Below are 17,434 nucleotides of genomic sequence, written 5' to 3' on the forward strand. Positions count from 1 at the left end.
AGCGGGGCTGCCGGGATAGGACTGGCGCCCATATGGGATCCCGGGCGTTCAAGGCGAGGACCTTAACCACTTGCGCCACCACGCCGGGCCCAATAAAAATAAATCTTAAAAAAAAATTTAGTATCATACTGAAAGGTATACTTAACTTTCACTAGGAGTCTTCCTTTTGTTTAGACGTAGAGATATCTACTGCAATGTGTGCTCACTTCCCAGCATACTAGTATCTATTATACAGTTCTACTATATATGAATATATGTATATACTTGTTCACCTTTATAACTATTTTGCATGAATGTTAGTTCTATCAAACAGAATATAGGATATTCTTTTGGAATTGGCTTTTTTCAGTGAGCATTATGATGTGTAGATGGTACCATTTTGTTGCAAATGGTAGAATTTCATTTCTTAAAGGACTGAGTAGTATTCCAAGGAGTAGATGTACTACAGTTTCTTTATCTATTTCTTTTTTAACAGGCATCTAGATTGTTTCCATATCATTGCTATTGTGGATTGTGCTACTGTAAATATAGGGTTATAGGTTGATTCTTGTAAGCAGATTTTACTGCATTTGGCTATATTCCCAGGAGTGGAATAGTTGGGTTATATGGTAGATTAGGTTGTCTCTATTCTGACTTCCAAAGTGGCTGCACTAGTTTACACTACCACCAACAGTTGAGTAGTGTATCTTTTGAACTGCAGCTACAACTATGGATGTGTTATTAGATTTCTGAATGTAGGTCATTCTCACTGGAGTTAGGTGGAACCTCAATGTGATTTTTATTTGTATTTGCCTTATACCTAGGGAATTTGAGCAATTTTTTCATATGTCTGCTGGCCATTTAAATATATTCTCTTTAAAAATGTATGCTCATTTTCTTTGTCAATTTCTTTTTCAAAGAAAGAATTATTTTTTTTTTGGAAAGTCTGATATGCAGAGAGGAGGAAAGACAGAGAGGAAGATCTTCAGTCCACTGATTCACTCCCAAAGCGGTTGTAATGGCTGTAGTTGAGCCAATCTGAAGCCAGGAGTCTGGAGTTTTTCCCAGGTCTCCCACATGGGTGCAGATTCCCAAGGCTTTGGGCCACAAGCAGGTAGCTGGATGGGAAATTGGGCTGTTGAAATATGAACTGGTGCCCAAAATGGAATCCCAGTGAGTTCAAGGCGAAGACTTTGGGTGCTAGGTTACTGTGCCAGGCCCCCTTTGCTCATTTCTTATTGTTTGTGATGCTGTCGTTGAATTTCTGAAGCTCTTTGTAAATTCTGGATATTAGTCTTCCATCATTTGTTTAGTGTGCAAAAATTTTCTCCTATTCTGCTGGTTGCCTCTTCATTTTGTTGGTTGTTTACTTTGCTGTACAGAAGCTTCTTAGTTTGATGTAGTCCCATTTGTTTAATTTGGCTTTGACTTTCTGTGCTTTTGGTGAATGTTCTAAGAAGTCTTTACTAAACCCTAGATCTTGCAGAGTTCTTCCTATGTTTTCCTCTAACAGTTTGATGGTTTCTGGGTGCAGAGTTAGGTCTTTGATCCATTTAGAACTAATTCTTGCATAAAGTGTCAGGTGCGGGGATGGAGCATTTTGCTTCTTTACTTTTGCAAGTGATTATCCAATTTTCTCAGTAGCATTTGTTGAAGAGATCAACCCTTTCCCCTGCATTATTTTCAGTTTTCTTGTCAAAGATTAGTTGACTGTACATGTGTGAGCTCAACTCTGGGTTTTCTATTCTATCCCTTCAATCTTCTTCTGTTTCTGTAGCATTCCCAGATGGTTTTGATGACCACTGCCCAATAATATGTATTGTGATCTGGAATTATGATTCCTCCTTCTCTGTTCTTGTTCTTCAGGATAGCTTTGGCTATTCATGGTCTCTTTTGTTTTCCAGATGATTTTTCCTATCATCTTTTCTATTTCTGAGAAGAATGTTGTTGGGATTTTTGTTGGGATTGCATTGAATTTGTATGTTACTTTCAGTAATATGGACATTTTGATGATGTTAATTCTACTAATCAAGGGAAATGGTATAAATTTCTCCATTTTTAATGTCTTTTTCTATTTATTTAATATTTTGTAATTTTCTTAAAGAGGTCTTCCACAGCTTTGGTTAAGTTCTTTTCAAGCTATTTAATTCTTTTCTGCTATTTTAAATGGAATTGTTATTACAAGCCATGGAGTTACTTATATATAGTAGGGCCATCATTTTTATTACTCAAATTTTGTATCCTGAAACCCTATCAAACTTTGCTATGACTTCTAACAGTCTCTTGAGTTAGTCTTTAGTTTCTTCTATTTATAAAATCATGTTGTCTATGAACAGGGGTAATTTTAATTCCTCGTTCCCAATTTAAATTGCTTTAATTTCTTTTTCTTAACAAATAGCTTTAGTGAGGACTTCCAGTACTAAGTTAAATAATAGTGGTAAAAAGCAAATACCTTAGTCCAGTTCCAGATCTTAGTGAAAAGCTAAGCATTGGGTTTTACATATGTCATACTAACTGTGTTGTAGAATGTTCCTTCTATGCTTATCTTGCTTAGGGATTTTAGCCTTCCCTGCATCTATTGAGACGATCATATGGTTTGTGTGTGTGTACTATTTATTTATTTATTTATTTATTATCTTACAGAGTTGATTAGGGTACAAAGGGTCAAAGGCTACAGGAAAATGGGTAATACCATTGTTTCCACACTAATGTCATCACTTTTTTCCCCCTGTAAAAAGTCAGGGGAGAAACAAAGGGAGAAGCCCCACCCAGCCTCCCACCCATCCCAGGTGCCTGATGTGGGACATGCTCTGAGGGTCCTGCTCAAGCAGTTTTGTTACTTCAACAGCTATGAATTGCTGCCAATCTCATCGTTACAAGCATGATGAAATCTATTCAGAATCCACTGGCTAACATAGTCCCTTCATGGTTGGGGTTCTGACACCAGCAATTCAGTTGGAGGGATCTCCAAAGAAACTTCATCTGAGGTGATCCTAGACCTGATTCTTAGGTGTGAATGCCAGTACAGGTTCCACACAGTCAGCTGCCCCAATCAACTTATGCATATTCTGGTGGTTGCAATTGCTGGGTCAGATCTGTTTCCAGCCCTGTCTTTCACGCAAACCAATGGGTGTTGCAGTACAGCCCGATCCTGCTCACTTCATACTCGGCCCTCACACAAACCAGTGGGAGCTACAGCCTAGTTCAGGAGACTCCCCATAACCCCCATCAGGCCCGCCTCCTACCCTGGTTCCCATGCTTGCCACTATGTACTGCAGACTTGTTCATTCTGTCCCACATCCCATTTAGCTTTTGTACATGTCAATGGGCACTGAAACCTAGTTCAACCCAACCAATGCTACTATCCAACCCATACACATACTGGTGGGTGCCTTTCTGTCTAGCCACTGCTGCCTCTGTCCTGGTTTTCATGTTCTCCAGAGGGAGTGATAAGCCTAGAGGGAGGTGCCCAGTATTTCTCTACTAAGTCACTCCCACTCCCAGATTATGCACTCTCCAGGTGGTTCTGTAGTTTAACTTAACAGAATTAGCCCCCCAGTGCCAGCCTCTGCCAGCTGATGCTGCAGCAATGCCCAATGAACTCTCACCCACTCTAATTTCTGTTTATGCCAGTCGGAACAGTCAGGCGAGCCTAGCTTCTCCCTGATTTAGTTCACATGAGGCCCACAGGTGTTGTAACCCTGCCTGGTCTGATCTGCCCCATCACATCTCACGCTCTCCAATGGGAATGGTGGTCTAGCAAGTTGAACATTCCCCCTGCCAGCCTTGCTCCCCTCACTCCCTAGTTCTCACATGTGCTGTTTGGGCATTGTGGCCACATCTGGTACGGTTCACCTCACCTTGGCATTCCATAATGTGCATTGGTTAGTGTTGCGACCGAACCTGGCCCCATTCTGTTGCTTGGGTTCGCCAGTAGGCGATGTCAACTGGTTCAGCCTGGTCCATGCCCGACCTGTGTCTAATGTAGACAGGTGTTTTCCTTTCCCTGGCCTGGTCTGGGCTGCTCCCTATCGAGGTTCTTTTGCACGCCTGCAGGCACTGTATCGTGACAGATGAGTTGCCCAGGTTCCTCCAACAGAACCTCTCCCTGTGCCAGATCTCATGCATTCTGCTGGGACCATGGGACAGCCCTACTTAGTCCACCTCCTATCCTGGCAGGAACAGTGGCCTTTCCTGACTGGCTTTCATCCCATTCTGGTTCTTACTGTTAGATGTTTCAGCCCAGCCAAGGCTCATCCATACCCAGACACTGCTCACACATGGCTCAGTAGGGGCAGAGACCTAGCCTAGTCTTTCGTACATCTACCCAGATTCTCCAGAGCCCGAGAATGTGCTGGAGTCTAGCCTGGCTCAGTGTGCCAGTCCCAGTCCACACTAGTGCCAATGGAGACTGTAGCCATATCCAGACCAGAACACAGCTCTCTTTCTGGCCCCTACACTCACCAGTGAGAAACCCAACCCAGCTAGGGTGTCCTCTTAGCTGCCCAACCAGGCCTGTTCCCAGCCATAGATTACATGCATGCCAGTGTTGCTCTGACCTAGCTTGGTATAGCTGCTCACCTGTCTTGGCCTTCAGTAGGTGTTAGACCTAGCTCGACATGAACTATATTCTATCCTGATTTCTGTTCTTCCTTGTGAATTGATGTCTGCTCAGCCAGCCTGGTCTTCCCATTCCAGTTGCAACTTGGCCCACCCCACATCCTATTTTAGGATGCACATCTTGGTGGTGCTGCTTTGACCTGCCCAGACTGTTGTTGATTTCTTTACCCACAAGTGATTGCAGGTGCCATGGTCATACCTAGCTCAGCCTATCACTACCCCAGGTTGCGAGCTAACCAGCCGGACTTGTATTTCTACCAGGTTGGACCCACACTTGCCCCACAGAATCTACCCCCAGAGCTGGTTCTCTCACGTGCTGGTTAGTGTCATGACCCTGCCAGGTGTGACTCGTCCCCTATTCCACCACTCAGTCAGGTACCGGTACCTAGCCCTGCTGGACAGGTCCCCACTCATGGCTTTTGTATGGACTGGTATGTGGCAGTCAGAGATACTGTATGCTAACAGCCCATCTCAGGATTCCCATGTGGGGTGGTAAGTCAGTCTGACCCAAATAGATCTTATGGACACTCCCCTCCAAACCACGAGGTCTCAGTCCTCATGCTTGCCAGAAAGTTCCATGACCTGATTGCTGGGAATCACCCAGAATTCATCCCCCAACAACACTCATATTGACCTTAACTATGAAGGTTCCTGGGCAGCAATTACATATTCTAAAAACTGCAGAGTTTGCTGCCGGGTGCCCAGCAGGTAGGACTTGGTACCCTTATTTGGTGCATTTGCTGCCCAAACCTAGAACTTGGTCATTTCCTGGCAGCAGTGACTTCGGCCTGAGTCTCCAGCATTGGGTCCGGCTGGCTGGGGCACCCCCCCAACAACCGCCACACTGCAGGGGCTCTTTTTGCCCCAACCCCACAGCCAAACACTCAATCATATGGTTTTTATTCTTCATTTTGTTGATGTGGTGTATCATAGTTCTTGATTTGCATATATTTAACCATCCATAAATGCCAGGAATAAATCCACCTGGTCTGGGTGAATGATACGTCTGATACAATGTTGGATTCTGTTGGTGAGCATTTTGTTGAGAATTTTTTATGCCTATGTTCATCAGGGATACTGGGCATAATCTTTCATTATATAGTGATAGTTGCTTATTTTCTTTTTCTTTTTAGTCTTTGTCTTGTTTTCAGTTGTGGTCAGTAAATTGATACAAATTATTGTACCAATTGAATGTAAAGTCCATGAAGATAGAAATCAGTCTGTCTTTTATGTTCAGAGCTCAGCATAGGGTTTTGAATAACTACTCAGTATGTGATTATTAAATATTGAAATGAACTTGCTGTAAAAATCTTTTGAATTTATTTACTTTTTATGTATTTGAAGGACAGAAAGCAAGAAACAGGCAGAGACAGAGACCTTCATCAATTGCTTACTTCCCAGATACTTACAACCACTTGTATTAACCCATTTCAAAGTCGAGAGTTGGGAATGGAATCTGACTCACATTGGCGGCAGGGACCCAAGTAATTGATCTACAACCTGCTGCCTCCCAGGGTGTTCATCAGCAGTAAGGTAGAATTGGAAGTGGAGTCAAGACTTGAATCAGTGCACCATGACAGGAGATGCATTTTAATGGCTGCACCAAACCCTTGCCCCAAATTAACTTTTTCACAAGAATTATAGTGGTCCAGTAAGTAGTGCAATGAAATAAGTTCTTCATAATAATTCATTTTTTTTCCCATAGGAATCACTTAGAAATGATCAAATTATCTGTAGTACTTCTCTAGCTCCATAAATTACAACAGAGCGACTATATGAAAAACCCATTTTTTTTGTCAATATAAAAAAAACCTTTCCCCCAACGGTTGTGTTATTTACAGAATGTCATAGACAAGAAAACTTTATATTAATCTCAATATAATAACTGATGTGAAAGAAAGGCATTAATTAACAGCATATTGATATTGTTACTACTTGTTAGTCAAACTATGATTTGTTAACTAATATATATATACTTTGGAACTAGTTTAAGATGTAATTGTTATTCTCTCATCCCAAACCCACTGAATTAGAATCTATGTAATTTTTGTGCATAGTAAAGTTTGGGAAAACTGCAATAGGTTATATGGTTGTTTAGTTACAAAGTTAAAATGTGATTTTCCTGGTTTTCCTTTGTGTACTTAGTGAAACTTTGTAATTTGTGTTTTCAAAGGAATAATCACACTCTCTTTGGTGTCTTAAATTATACTAAGACTCCTGGGGGAAGTAGAAGGCTGCGTTCGAATATACTGGAACCTCTAGTTGATGTTGAAACCATTAACATGAGATTAGACTGTGTTCAAGAGCTGCTTCAAGACGAGGAACTATTTTTTGGACTTCAGTCAGGTAAGTGAATGTCATCATTTTGTAAATACAAATTATTTTACTTTTTGTCTTTTTATAAAATACCTCAGTACAAAAAGCATAAAGAATTAATTGAACATACATAAATATAGCAATTTTAACATATGCTGTGCTGGCATCGTATATAAGCACACACTATATATACACATGCTATACATATGTAAATAAGCAAGTATATTAATATGTGAAACATACACTTTCTAAAAGCAGGGATGGATATAGTAACATCACATAACATGGATTAATGACAAATATTTTATAAAGGGTATACATAATTGAAAACATTTAAGATACATAGTAGATACCATACTTTTTTTTGGATGATATATTTATTTGAAAGGGAGAGTGACAGCGAAAGATATGGAGATCAGTCTTCCATCTGCTGATTCATTCACCACAGCAGCTGAGCTGAGTCCAAGCTGAATCCAGGAGCCAGGAACTCTATCGTATTCTCCAGTGTAGGTGGTGGGAATAAGTACATGGGTTATAATAATTTCCTCCCAGTAAACTAGATTGGAAATAGAGTAGGTCAAATTTAGAAAAATAGTGTGATATGAGAAGCATGTGTCCCAGGTAGTGACTTGACCTGTTGTGCCACAAAGCCTATCCCAGTTATTTCAAAAATACAGTTGGATTACTTTTCTCAATTTTGCTGGAAGCTGACTTCTATATCTATATATCTATATCTATATCTGTATCTATATCTATATCTATATCTATATCTATATCTGTATCTGTATCTGTATCTATATCTATATCTATATCTATATCTATATCTATATCTATCTATATCTATATCTATATCTATATCTATATCTATATCTATATCTATCTATATCTATATCTATATCTATATCTATATCTATATCTATATCTATCTATATCTATATCTATATCTATATCTATATCTATATCTATATCTATATCTATATCTATATCTATATCTATATCTATATCTATCTATATCTATATCTATATCTATATCTATATCTATATCTATATCTGTATCTGTATCTGTATCTGTATCTATATCTATATCTATATCTATATCTATATCTATATCTATCTATATCTATATCTATATCTATATCTATATCTATATCTATATCTATATCTATATCTATATCTATATCTATATCTATCTATATCTATATCTATATCTATATCTATATCTATATCTATCTATATCTGTATCTGTATCTATATCTATATCTGTATCTATATCTATATCTATATCTATATCTATATCTATCTATATCTATATCTATATCTATATCTATATCTATATCTGTATCTATATCTATATCTGTATCTATATCTATATCTATATCTATATCTATATCTATATCTATATCTATATCTGTATCTGTATCTATATCTATATCTATATCTATATCTATATCTATATCTCTATATCTATATCTATATCTATATCTATCTATATCTGTATCTATATCTATATCTATATCTATATCTATATCTATATCTATATCTATCTATATCTATATCTATATCTATATCTATATCTATATCTATATCTATATCTATATCTATATCTATATCTATATCTATATCTATATCTATATCTATCTATATCTGTATCTGTATCTATATCTATATCTGTATCTGTATCTATATCTATATCTATATCTATATCTATATCTATATCTGTATCTATATCTATATCTATATCTGTATCTGTATCTATATCTATATCTATATCTATATCTATATCTATCTATATCTATATCTATATCTATATCTATATCTATATCTATATCTATATCTATATCTATATCTATATCTATATCTATCTATATCTATATCTATATCTATATCTATATCTGTATCTGTATCTGTATCTGTATCTGTATCTGTATCTATATCTATATCTATATCTATATCTATATCTGTATCTGTATCTATATCTATATCTATGTCTATCTATATCTGTATCTATATCTGTATCTGTATCTATATCTATATCTATATCTATATCTATATCTATATCTATATCTATATCTATGTCTATCTATATCTATATCTATATCTGTATCTGTATCTATATCTATATCTATATCTATATCTATATCTGTATCTGTATCTATATCTATATCTATATCTATATCTATATCTATATCTGTATCTATATCTATATCTATATCTATATCTATATCTATATCTGTATCTGTATCTATATCTGTATCTGTATCTATATCTATATCTATATCTATATCTATATCTATCTATATCTATATCTATATCTATATCTATATCTATATCTATATCTGTGTCTATATCTATATCTATATCTATATCTGTATCTGTATCTATATCTATATCTATATCTATATCTATATCTATATCTATATCTATATCTGTATCTATATCTATATCTATATCTATATCTATATATCTATATCTATATATCTATATCTCTTTACTGTGGCTAGCTTTTTAAAATTTTTTATGTTTTAAAAAAATATAGAATACAGTTCCTTAGGCCCATAGGCTCTAAGAGTATAAATTCTTAGGTTCTTATATAATAACTATTTTCTAGAATTCTTTTCTGAATCCTGAAGGAAATAGTTTCAGAGACAGATTTTATGTTTTGGTTTTGTGGAAGCTGGATGCTTTTCCTTTCTTTCTGTGTGTGTGTGTGTGTGTGTGTGTGTGTGTGTCTGAGAGAGAGACAGAGAGAGAGAGAGAGAGAGAGTCTAAAACACCTTGTAATTCTTTTCCTCCAGAGTAATAATACTCTGAAGTATCTTTGCTGATTCCATGGTGTGCCTTTGTAGCATCTTGACTCAACTCTGCCTGTGTTGCTATATGGTGTTCTCTCAATGCTTGTCCACAGTATCTTTTCATAAGGACTTCAGTCATATTGGATTAAAACCAAATATAATGATGTCTTTACTTGATTATATCTGCAAAGACCCATCTCCCAAACAAGTTCATATACGCAGTTACTGGGAATTAGAAATTCACACCATTTGGAAGGGTGGGACACAATTCAATTCGAAGTGGGATAAGAACATTTTCCTTGGGACCTGGCTACATATTTACTGGCGTGGCTGTTTTCCTCTTTAGACTATAGCTTGGAGAGGAGAGTCTACACACTGCTTCCTGCATTATTCCTGATTACCAGCAGCTTGTGCTATTTTCACACTCTCATGACTACCCCACTTTGTATTTGGATATTCTAGGCTGAAACGATAACACGAATAGTTAGAAGGCATTTGCAACTGGAGGTGGTTTTGCACAATCTAATTACAAATACTTTTTAAGTTAGTGTCATTCTTTTAATATTTCAGTAATGTTTAGGCTGTGACTATAATTCCAATGTTATTGAGTACATTTATTAAAAAATAACACACACACATATATTATGTGTATGATGCATTTAGTGAATGTTGGGAAAGGTAGAGAAAGGCCATTTTTAACTGGTAATTCCCCTTTTGTTAAGATTTATTTATTTGAGGCCCAGCGTGATAGTGTAGCGGTTAAAGTCCTCGCTTTGCACATACTGGGGTCCATATGGGCACCAGTTTTAATCCTGGCAGCCCCGTTTCCCATCCAGCTCCCTGCTTGTGGCCTGGGAAAGCAGTTGAGGATGGCCCAAAGCCTTGGGACCCTGTAGCCGCGTGGGAGACCTGGAAGAAGCTCCTGGCTCCTGGCTTCAGATTGGTTCAGCTCCAGCCATTGCAGCCACTTGGGGAGTGAATCATCGGACAGAAGAGCGTCCTCTCTGTCTCTCATCCTCTCTGTATATCTGCCTTTCCAATAAAAATAAATAATAAAAATCTTTAAAAAAGGATTTATTTATTTGAAAGGCAGGCTTTCAGAAAGACAGGGAAAAATCTTGCATGTGCTGGTTTCCTTCTCAAATGGCCACAAAAACTGGGTCTGGCTGAGGCTAAAGCCAGAAAGCTGGATCTCTATCCAGACTTCTTACATGGGTGTAGGGTTCTAAGAACTTGAGCCAGCTTTTGCTGCTTTCTCATGCACGTTAGCAAGAAACTAGGTCATAAGTGGTACAGCTGCTCCTTGAATCAGTTTCATATGAGATGCTGGCATTGCAGGCAGCGGCCTGACCCACTGAGCCATATGCTGACTCAGTAACTTTTACTATTATTATTATTATTACTATTATTAATAGCAGTAGCTTGCGGTCTATCTGTATCTGCATTTAGTGTGATACATAAGTTTCAAGAACATAAAGTCATTTAATCATAATATTGGTCCAAATTCAATGATTGCTATCCTTTTTCAGATGTTTGCTATCAGATATATAGTTACATACATCCATTTTCCCTTCCCTGTGTTTCAGCTAGAAGAGGTATTGCTATGACTAGTTCCTCTGCCGGAACTTTAGATCCTGTGCTCTCATTTGATTGTTTCCTGTTACTGTAGTATCTTTCTCACCGTGGATCCCTTCTATAAAGTTTTAAACTTGATCTCTCCCATCTTTTTAAGAAGTATCTCTCAATTTCATCTTATTTGTGTTTAGCTATTTATAGCCAAACTTGTATCTTTTTAAAAATCACTGTCCCTCAAGTTTCTGAAGCCTGGTTTCGAGGCTTGCTGTTAACTGAGACTGTTTTCCTCAAAACATAGAAGGACTTGTTGGTTCTCTGTCCAGATCCCTTTGAATCCCTTTTAATAACTTTCTTTGTCTTTCTGTGCTCTGTGTGCTTTGACTACTACTGGCTGGCTCTTTTTGGAGGCCCACCCTTGAACTGCAAGAGTCCTTTGCTCTCAATTGAATACAAATGTCCCTGGTGGCCCTTGAATGGTGTGAAACTTTAAAAGCTTAGATCAACTATTAATATGGCAATAACACCATCATAATTTAAATTCAAGAATTTTTTCAGAATCAGTTCAAATTTCCTTTGATAGGTTTTGCCCAAAGTTATCCTCTGCTTAGTTTTCTTTTCTTCTCCTCTTTATTAGTAGTTTCTCTTAGAGGCACTTTCTTCTTCTTTTTTTTTTAGCTGTTTTTTTTTAAATTTTAGTTTTGATATTGTTTATGGAGTTGAGAAGGATGCGTGTTCATGCAAACTACTGAGTAGTGAGGGAAGGATTGAGGACTAGGGGAAAGTGGATGAGACCATTGTTTCCAATTTTCTTTATCTTCTTCCTGTTTCTGGGGTGGAGGAAAGGGTGGAGAGAAGCCAAGAAGCCGCATCCAGCATCCTAGACTCATCAGTACCTGGGAATGGGGAACGACCACCCAGTGTCATCCCAGGGTCCCCAATGTAGAGCGTGCTCTGAGGGTTCTGCTCACATGGTTTTGATAAGTTTTGAAATACTATTTATTTAATTGCCTCAAGGATGAGGAAAGCCTTCCAAGGTCATTGGCTGACAAAGTCCACTTTAGAATCTCTGCTCACCCAAATACTTGCTGCCAATGCTTGGCTGGGAAAGTTGTCAATTTTTCCTGCCCTCCGTGGTACAAGATGTCCTCTGCAGGGCTCAATGAAATGTTTGTCATATTCACCAAGTGCATTTGGACATGCTGTCCACTTCACCATCCTCAGCAACTGAGAAGGCCCAGTTCTAATTTGTAAACTTCACAGTAGACCATAGATCCTACAATTCTCCCCATGGTTGGAGTTTTGAGTCCAGTGGTTCAGTTGCAGGGATCCCCAAAGAAACCTATCTGAGGGGATCCCGGACCTGATTCCTGTGTGTACTAAGCATTACAGGTCTGGCTCAGTCCATCACCTACATCAGCCTAGACACACACTGGTGGTTGAAATTGCTGGGTCAGTTTTGTCTCCAGCCCTATCTCTTACACAAACCAATGGATGCTGTAACCCAGCCCAACCCTGCCCACCACACACTCGGCCCTCATGTACACCAGTGGAATTTGCAGCCTGGTAGAAGTGACTCCCAGTAATCCCCATCAGGTCTGCTCCCAGCCCTGGTTCCTGTCAGTATGTAGATTGGTTCGGTCTGTCCAGCATCCTATTTGGCTTTCCTACATACCAATGGATGTGTCAGCCTAACTCAGCCTAACCAGTCCTACTGTCCAGGCCACACTTATGCTAGCAGGTGCTACCGCCAGTCCAGGCAGGTCCATCCCCAGCCCTGGTTCTCATGGTCACTGGTGGGAGCTGCAGCCCATCAGAAGAGTGCCCACAGTTACCCTACTAGGCCCATTCCCAGCCTTGGATCTTGTACTTGCCCTGTGGTTCTATGATCTAGCTTGACAGGACTTGCCCCTCATTCCCATCTCTTGCCAGCTGATGCTGCAGCAAAACCCGACCAGCCTGCATTTACTCTGGCTCATGCATGTACCAGTAGATATGGTCATTTAGTCCAGCCTGACTATTCCCCTAGCCCAGCTCACATACAGGCCAATGACTGTTGTAGCCCTTCCTGGCCTGGTCTGCCCCAGTTGTACCAGTGGGAGTAGTGGCTCAGCAGGGGAATCCTTGCTGCCCCCTAATGGTCCTGCCCCTGGACATTACACGTGTTGGTGAGAGCTGCAGCTTAGTCTAGCATGGCCTACCTCACCTCACTATTAAAGCACTTTCTTAATATACCATTGACACACGAGTTCTTGGCCCAAACTAACACAATCACTAACAGGCTTATTAATTTTAACGTGCAAGTGTTCTCATATTTAGATTACAACTAACTTGATACAACTGAATATTTCTTGTTATTGAACCACTGCCTTTGCTTCTGTGATGATTAGCGCACTATGAAGTTTAAATATTCACATTTACCTTTATTTATTTATTTCAGTTATCTCAAGATTTCTTGATACTGAGCAGCTTCTTTCTGTGTTAGTACAAATTCCAAAACAAGACACGGTATGTTTATGTATGCATTATTTGTTACATTATTATGTATTTTGTATGTATTTTGCTATGATGTAAAAATCACAAACTATATAAATGTTCTGTGGTGAAAGTATTATTGAAATATGGAGTATTATTATGCTTTTTAAATGGAAACTTCTTTCCTGTGTGTTTGAATAAAATTTCTTAGTTAAGGAATTTACAGTTTTGCTAACCAAATACCTAGAGTTATATAAAGTTTTTGACAAATTGCCTGATAACTAAACAATTTTGTGCTCAAAGAGTTAAAAATTATCATTAAACTGATCTTTAAATAAGTTTAAATAATCTTTAAATAAGTTTAGTCTTCATAATTGAAACATCTGCGTAATTGAAAAAGTCTGCGTATTTTTCAAATTTGAACAGTACTTATGTATACATTGTCTAAAGAAAGCATTCCCTTGCTTAGTTTTCTTTCTTGCTAAAAGTGGATGTGCTTCTTTTTTAAAAAAAAAAGATTTATTTATTTTTATTGCAAAATCATATGTATAAGACAGGAGGAGAGACAGAGAGGAAGATCTTCTATCCTCTGGTTCACTCCTAAGTGATCACAACTGCTGGAGTTGCACTGATCCGAAGCCAGGAGCCAGGAACTCTTCCAGGTCTCCCACGCAGGTGCACGGCCCCAAGACTTAGAGTTGTCCTCAACTGCTTTTCCAGGCCACAAGCAGGGAACTAGATGGGAAGTGGGGCCGCTGGGATAGAACCGGCGCCCATATGGGATTCTGGCATGTTCAAGGCAAGGACTTTTAGCTGCTAGGGCACCGTGCTGGGCCAGGATGTATTTCTTATTTTAAAAACATAGTTACAAAGAATACAGAGAAAGGAAGATTTTCCATTTGCTAGTTTTTTTTCTAAGTGGCCACAGTGGCTCAGATAGACCAGGCTGAAGTCAGGAGACTTCTACCCAGATCTGTCACTGAGTCACTTGGACCATCTTTTGCTGCTTTTCAGGTACATTAGCAGGGAGCTGAATTGGATGTGGAGCAGTCAGAAGTCAAACTGGTACCTGTGTGGAATTCTGTCACTGCTGCTTTATTTATGGATTATTCAGATTATGTGTTTTTCTTGAGTGAACTTTGAAAATTTATTTGTTCAGATAATTTTTCAGGGCCAATACCATTAAGCTATGTAATTCATTGCCATCATCCCATATGAGTGTTGGTTCAAGTCCTGGCTGCCCCACACCTCTGATCCAATTGCTAGATTGGGAAAGCAGTGGGAGATGGGGCCAAGTGTTCAGGCTTCTATTGTCTGTGTGTGAGACCCAGTGGCTGCTAGCTGCAAACAACCCAGCTCCAGTTATTTTGGCTATTTGGAGAGTAAACAACCAGATGGAGTTCTCTTTCTGTAATTCTGCCTTTTAAATAAGTATATACATCTTTTAAAAAAAAAAGACAAAAAAGAAAAAGCAAATGATTTGCCACTCCACTAAGTTTTTTTGTCGCTGTCCGGCAGCGATGGACATGGTGCATGGAGCTGATAATTACATGTGTGAAATCTGAATGATGGTCTAAAGCCGAAGTTTATTAGTGGCATCAGACCTTATAGACTGAGGGTCATGTAGAATAAGGGAGGAGGTATTGAGCTTATCAACAGAACCCATCAATTGTTTCTATACTTTTGTTTGGAACTCTTTTGTTTTGTATATTCCACCAAGTGTTCTCATTCACATGCTGTCCACTCAGCTGTTCTCATACAAATGATATCCATTTAGCTATGTGAATGGTACACACTAAGTTGTTTTCATACAAATATTATCCTATCAATTGTAATCCTGTGCTCGCTGACTTTCTAGGGTCACAATGTCCTTCTATAGTTTTTCACATATAGAGCTATGATATTGTTCATAATTTCTTTCTTATTTCTCATTTTTGTTTGTAAAATTGGAAGTGATGTACTATTTCCTGTGTAATACTGGCAATTTTTCTTTTCAAAAATTTGAGTTTAATTGATGCTGGAAGGATCTATCATCATAATAGGCTGTGGATGTACCTGCTATCAGTGGTGCATTTAGTGTTATCCTTTTCCTTTTTGATGCTGTGTTATATGAAACCATTAAAATTTGTTTATTTATTTATTAGATTTATTTATTTTTATTGGTAGGCAGACCAGATTTACAGAGAGAAGGGGAGACAGAGAAAGATCTTCCATTTGATCGTTCATTCCCCAAATGGTTACAATGGCTGGAGCTGAGCTGATCCAAAGCCAGGAGCTAGGAGCTTCTTCTGGGTCTCCCATGCAAGTCCATGTCTCAAGGCTTTGGACCATCTTCTAAATGTTTTCACAGGCCATAAGGATGGAGCTGGATGGGACCTAGAGCAGCCAGGTCATAATCTGGAGGCTATATGGGATCCTGGTACTTACAAGGCTCAATTTTATTCATGTTTTGCTTGAAAGTCAGTGTTATGGAAAGAAGAAGTGAGGCATAGAGATACAGACATGGAGAGAGATCCTAAGAATATAATGATATTTTGTTCCTCTTCAGTTCAAGATGAATCATATGTAGTGAGTTGTAAAACTTATATGTCCTTTTATTTTCATTTTTTCAAGAGGCAGGTAGTTTATTTGTTCAATTAACTATTGGGAGATGATTGTCAGCTATACATGTAGGCTTCTTCATTTTTTTCATGAAGTTCTATTAGATTTTATCTAGTGTATTTTGAAGCTGTTCTTAGGTTTATAAGTTTTAATTTTTTAAAAAAATTTTGATGATGTTTACATAGTTGATCAGGATGGAAAGAGTCAAGGATCAGGGAAGGTGGGCAAGAACATTGTTTGCACATTGTTTTCTTCTTCCTGTATCTGAGGGAGAAGAGAATGCAATGGGAATATAAAAATTTTGATATTATTTCCTCTTGATGAATTAGAACTTTATTATGAAATGACCATCTATGTTTTTAGTTATATTTTTGTTCTGAAATTTGCTTTGTATAGTATTAGTGTTGCCACTCCAGCCCAGCTTTCTTGTTATTAATATTACCATAGTATACATTTACCAACATTTTGCCTTTAAATTACTCATATCTTTATATTTAAAGCAGATTTCTTAAAGGCACCATATTTTTTGTATCTAATCAGATAATATCTGATATGGAGGTGTTTAATTTACATCTAATAGGTTATTGATGGAGTTTTATATAAATCTGGCATATTAGTGATTTTTTACTTGTATCTATTTTTCCCTTTCTTCATTTTTCTGCCTGCTTTTGCATTACATGGTCCTAATGATTCCATTTCATTTTGTATATTGTTTTATTAGTTACAATTTATTCTTTTATTATCCTAATGGGTGCTTTAGGGTTTATGGAATATATCTTCAGCTGAATTTAGTCCACTTTCAAATAGTATTTTACCACTTTGCATATGATGTAATAATTTTTCATGATATGCTTTTATTTTGCCCTTCCCTATCATTATGCTATTGTTGCCATATGTTCTAATTATATCTCACTATATTTTGTTTCTGGAGGAACAACTCGCTGAGATATAATTACATAAGATTCACCCATTACAGCATAAAATGTTATTGTTTTTTGTATACTCACAGAATTGCAAAGTCATCAGCATCACCATTTTTTGAATAAAAAGCACTCTTGTATCCATTATCAATTCCTTCC

The 17,434-nt window shown here is 37.9% G+C and overlaps 1 protein-coding gene across 1 annotated transcript in view; it reads left to right on the top strand.

Moving 5' to 3' along the window:
- Positions 1 to 17,434, top strand: part of MSH4 (mutS homolog 4) — a 98,167-nt gene that overhangs the window by 27,508 nt on the left and 53,225 nt on the right. The window contains exons 7-8 of the mRNA XM_040987291.1: positions 6,773 to 6,945; positions 13,720 to 13,787. Of these exons, the coding sequence (XP_040843225.1) occupies positions 6,773 to 6,945; positions 13,720 to 13,787 (241 nt within the window). The remainder of the gene's footprint in view (positions 1 to 6,772; positions 6,946 to 13,719; positions 13,788 to 17,434) is intronic.

The sequence above is a fragment of the Ochotona curzoniae genome, unplaced genomic scaffold, assembly GCF_017591425.1.
Source record: "Ochotona curzoniae isolate NIBS_2020 unplaced genomic scaffold, NIBS_Ocur_1.0 contig_4612, whole genome shotgun sequence".
Lineage (NCBI taxonomy): Eukaryota > Metazoa > Chordata > Mammalia > Lagomorpha > Ochotonidae > Ochotona > Ochotona curzoniae.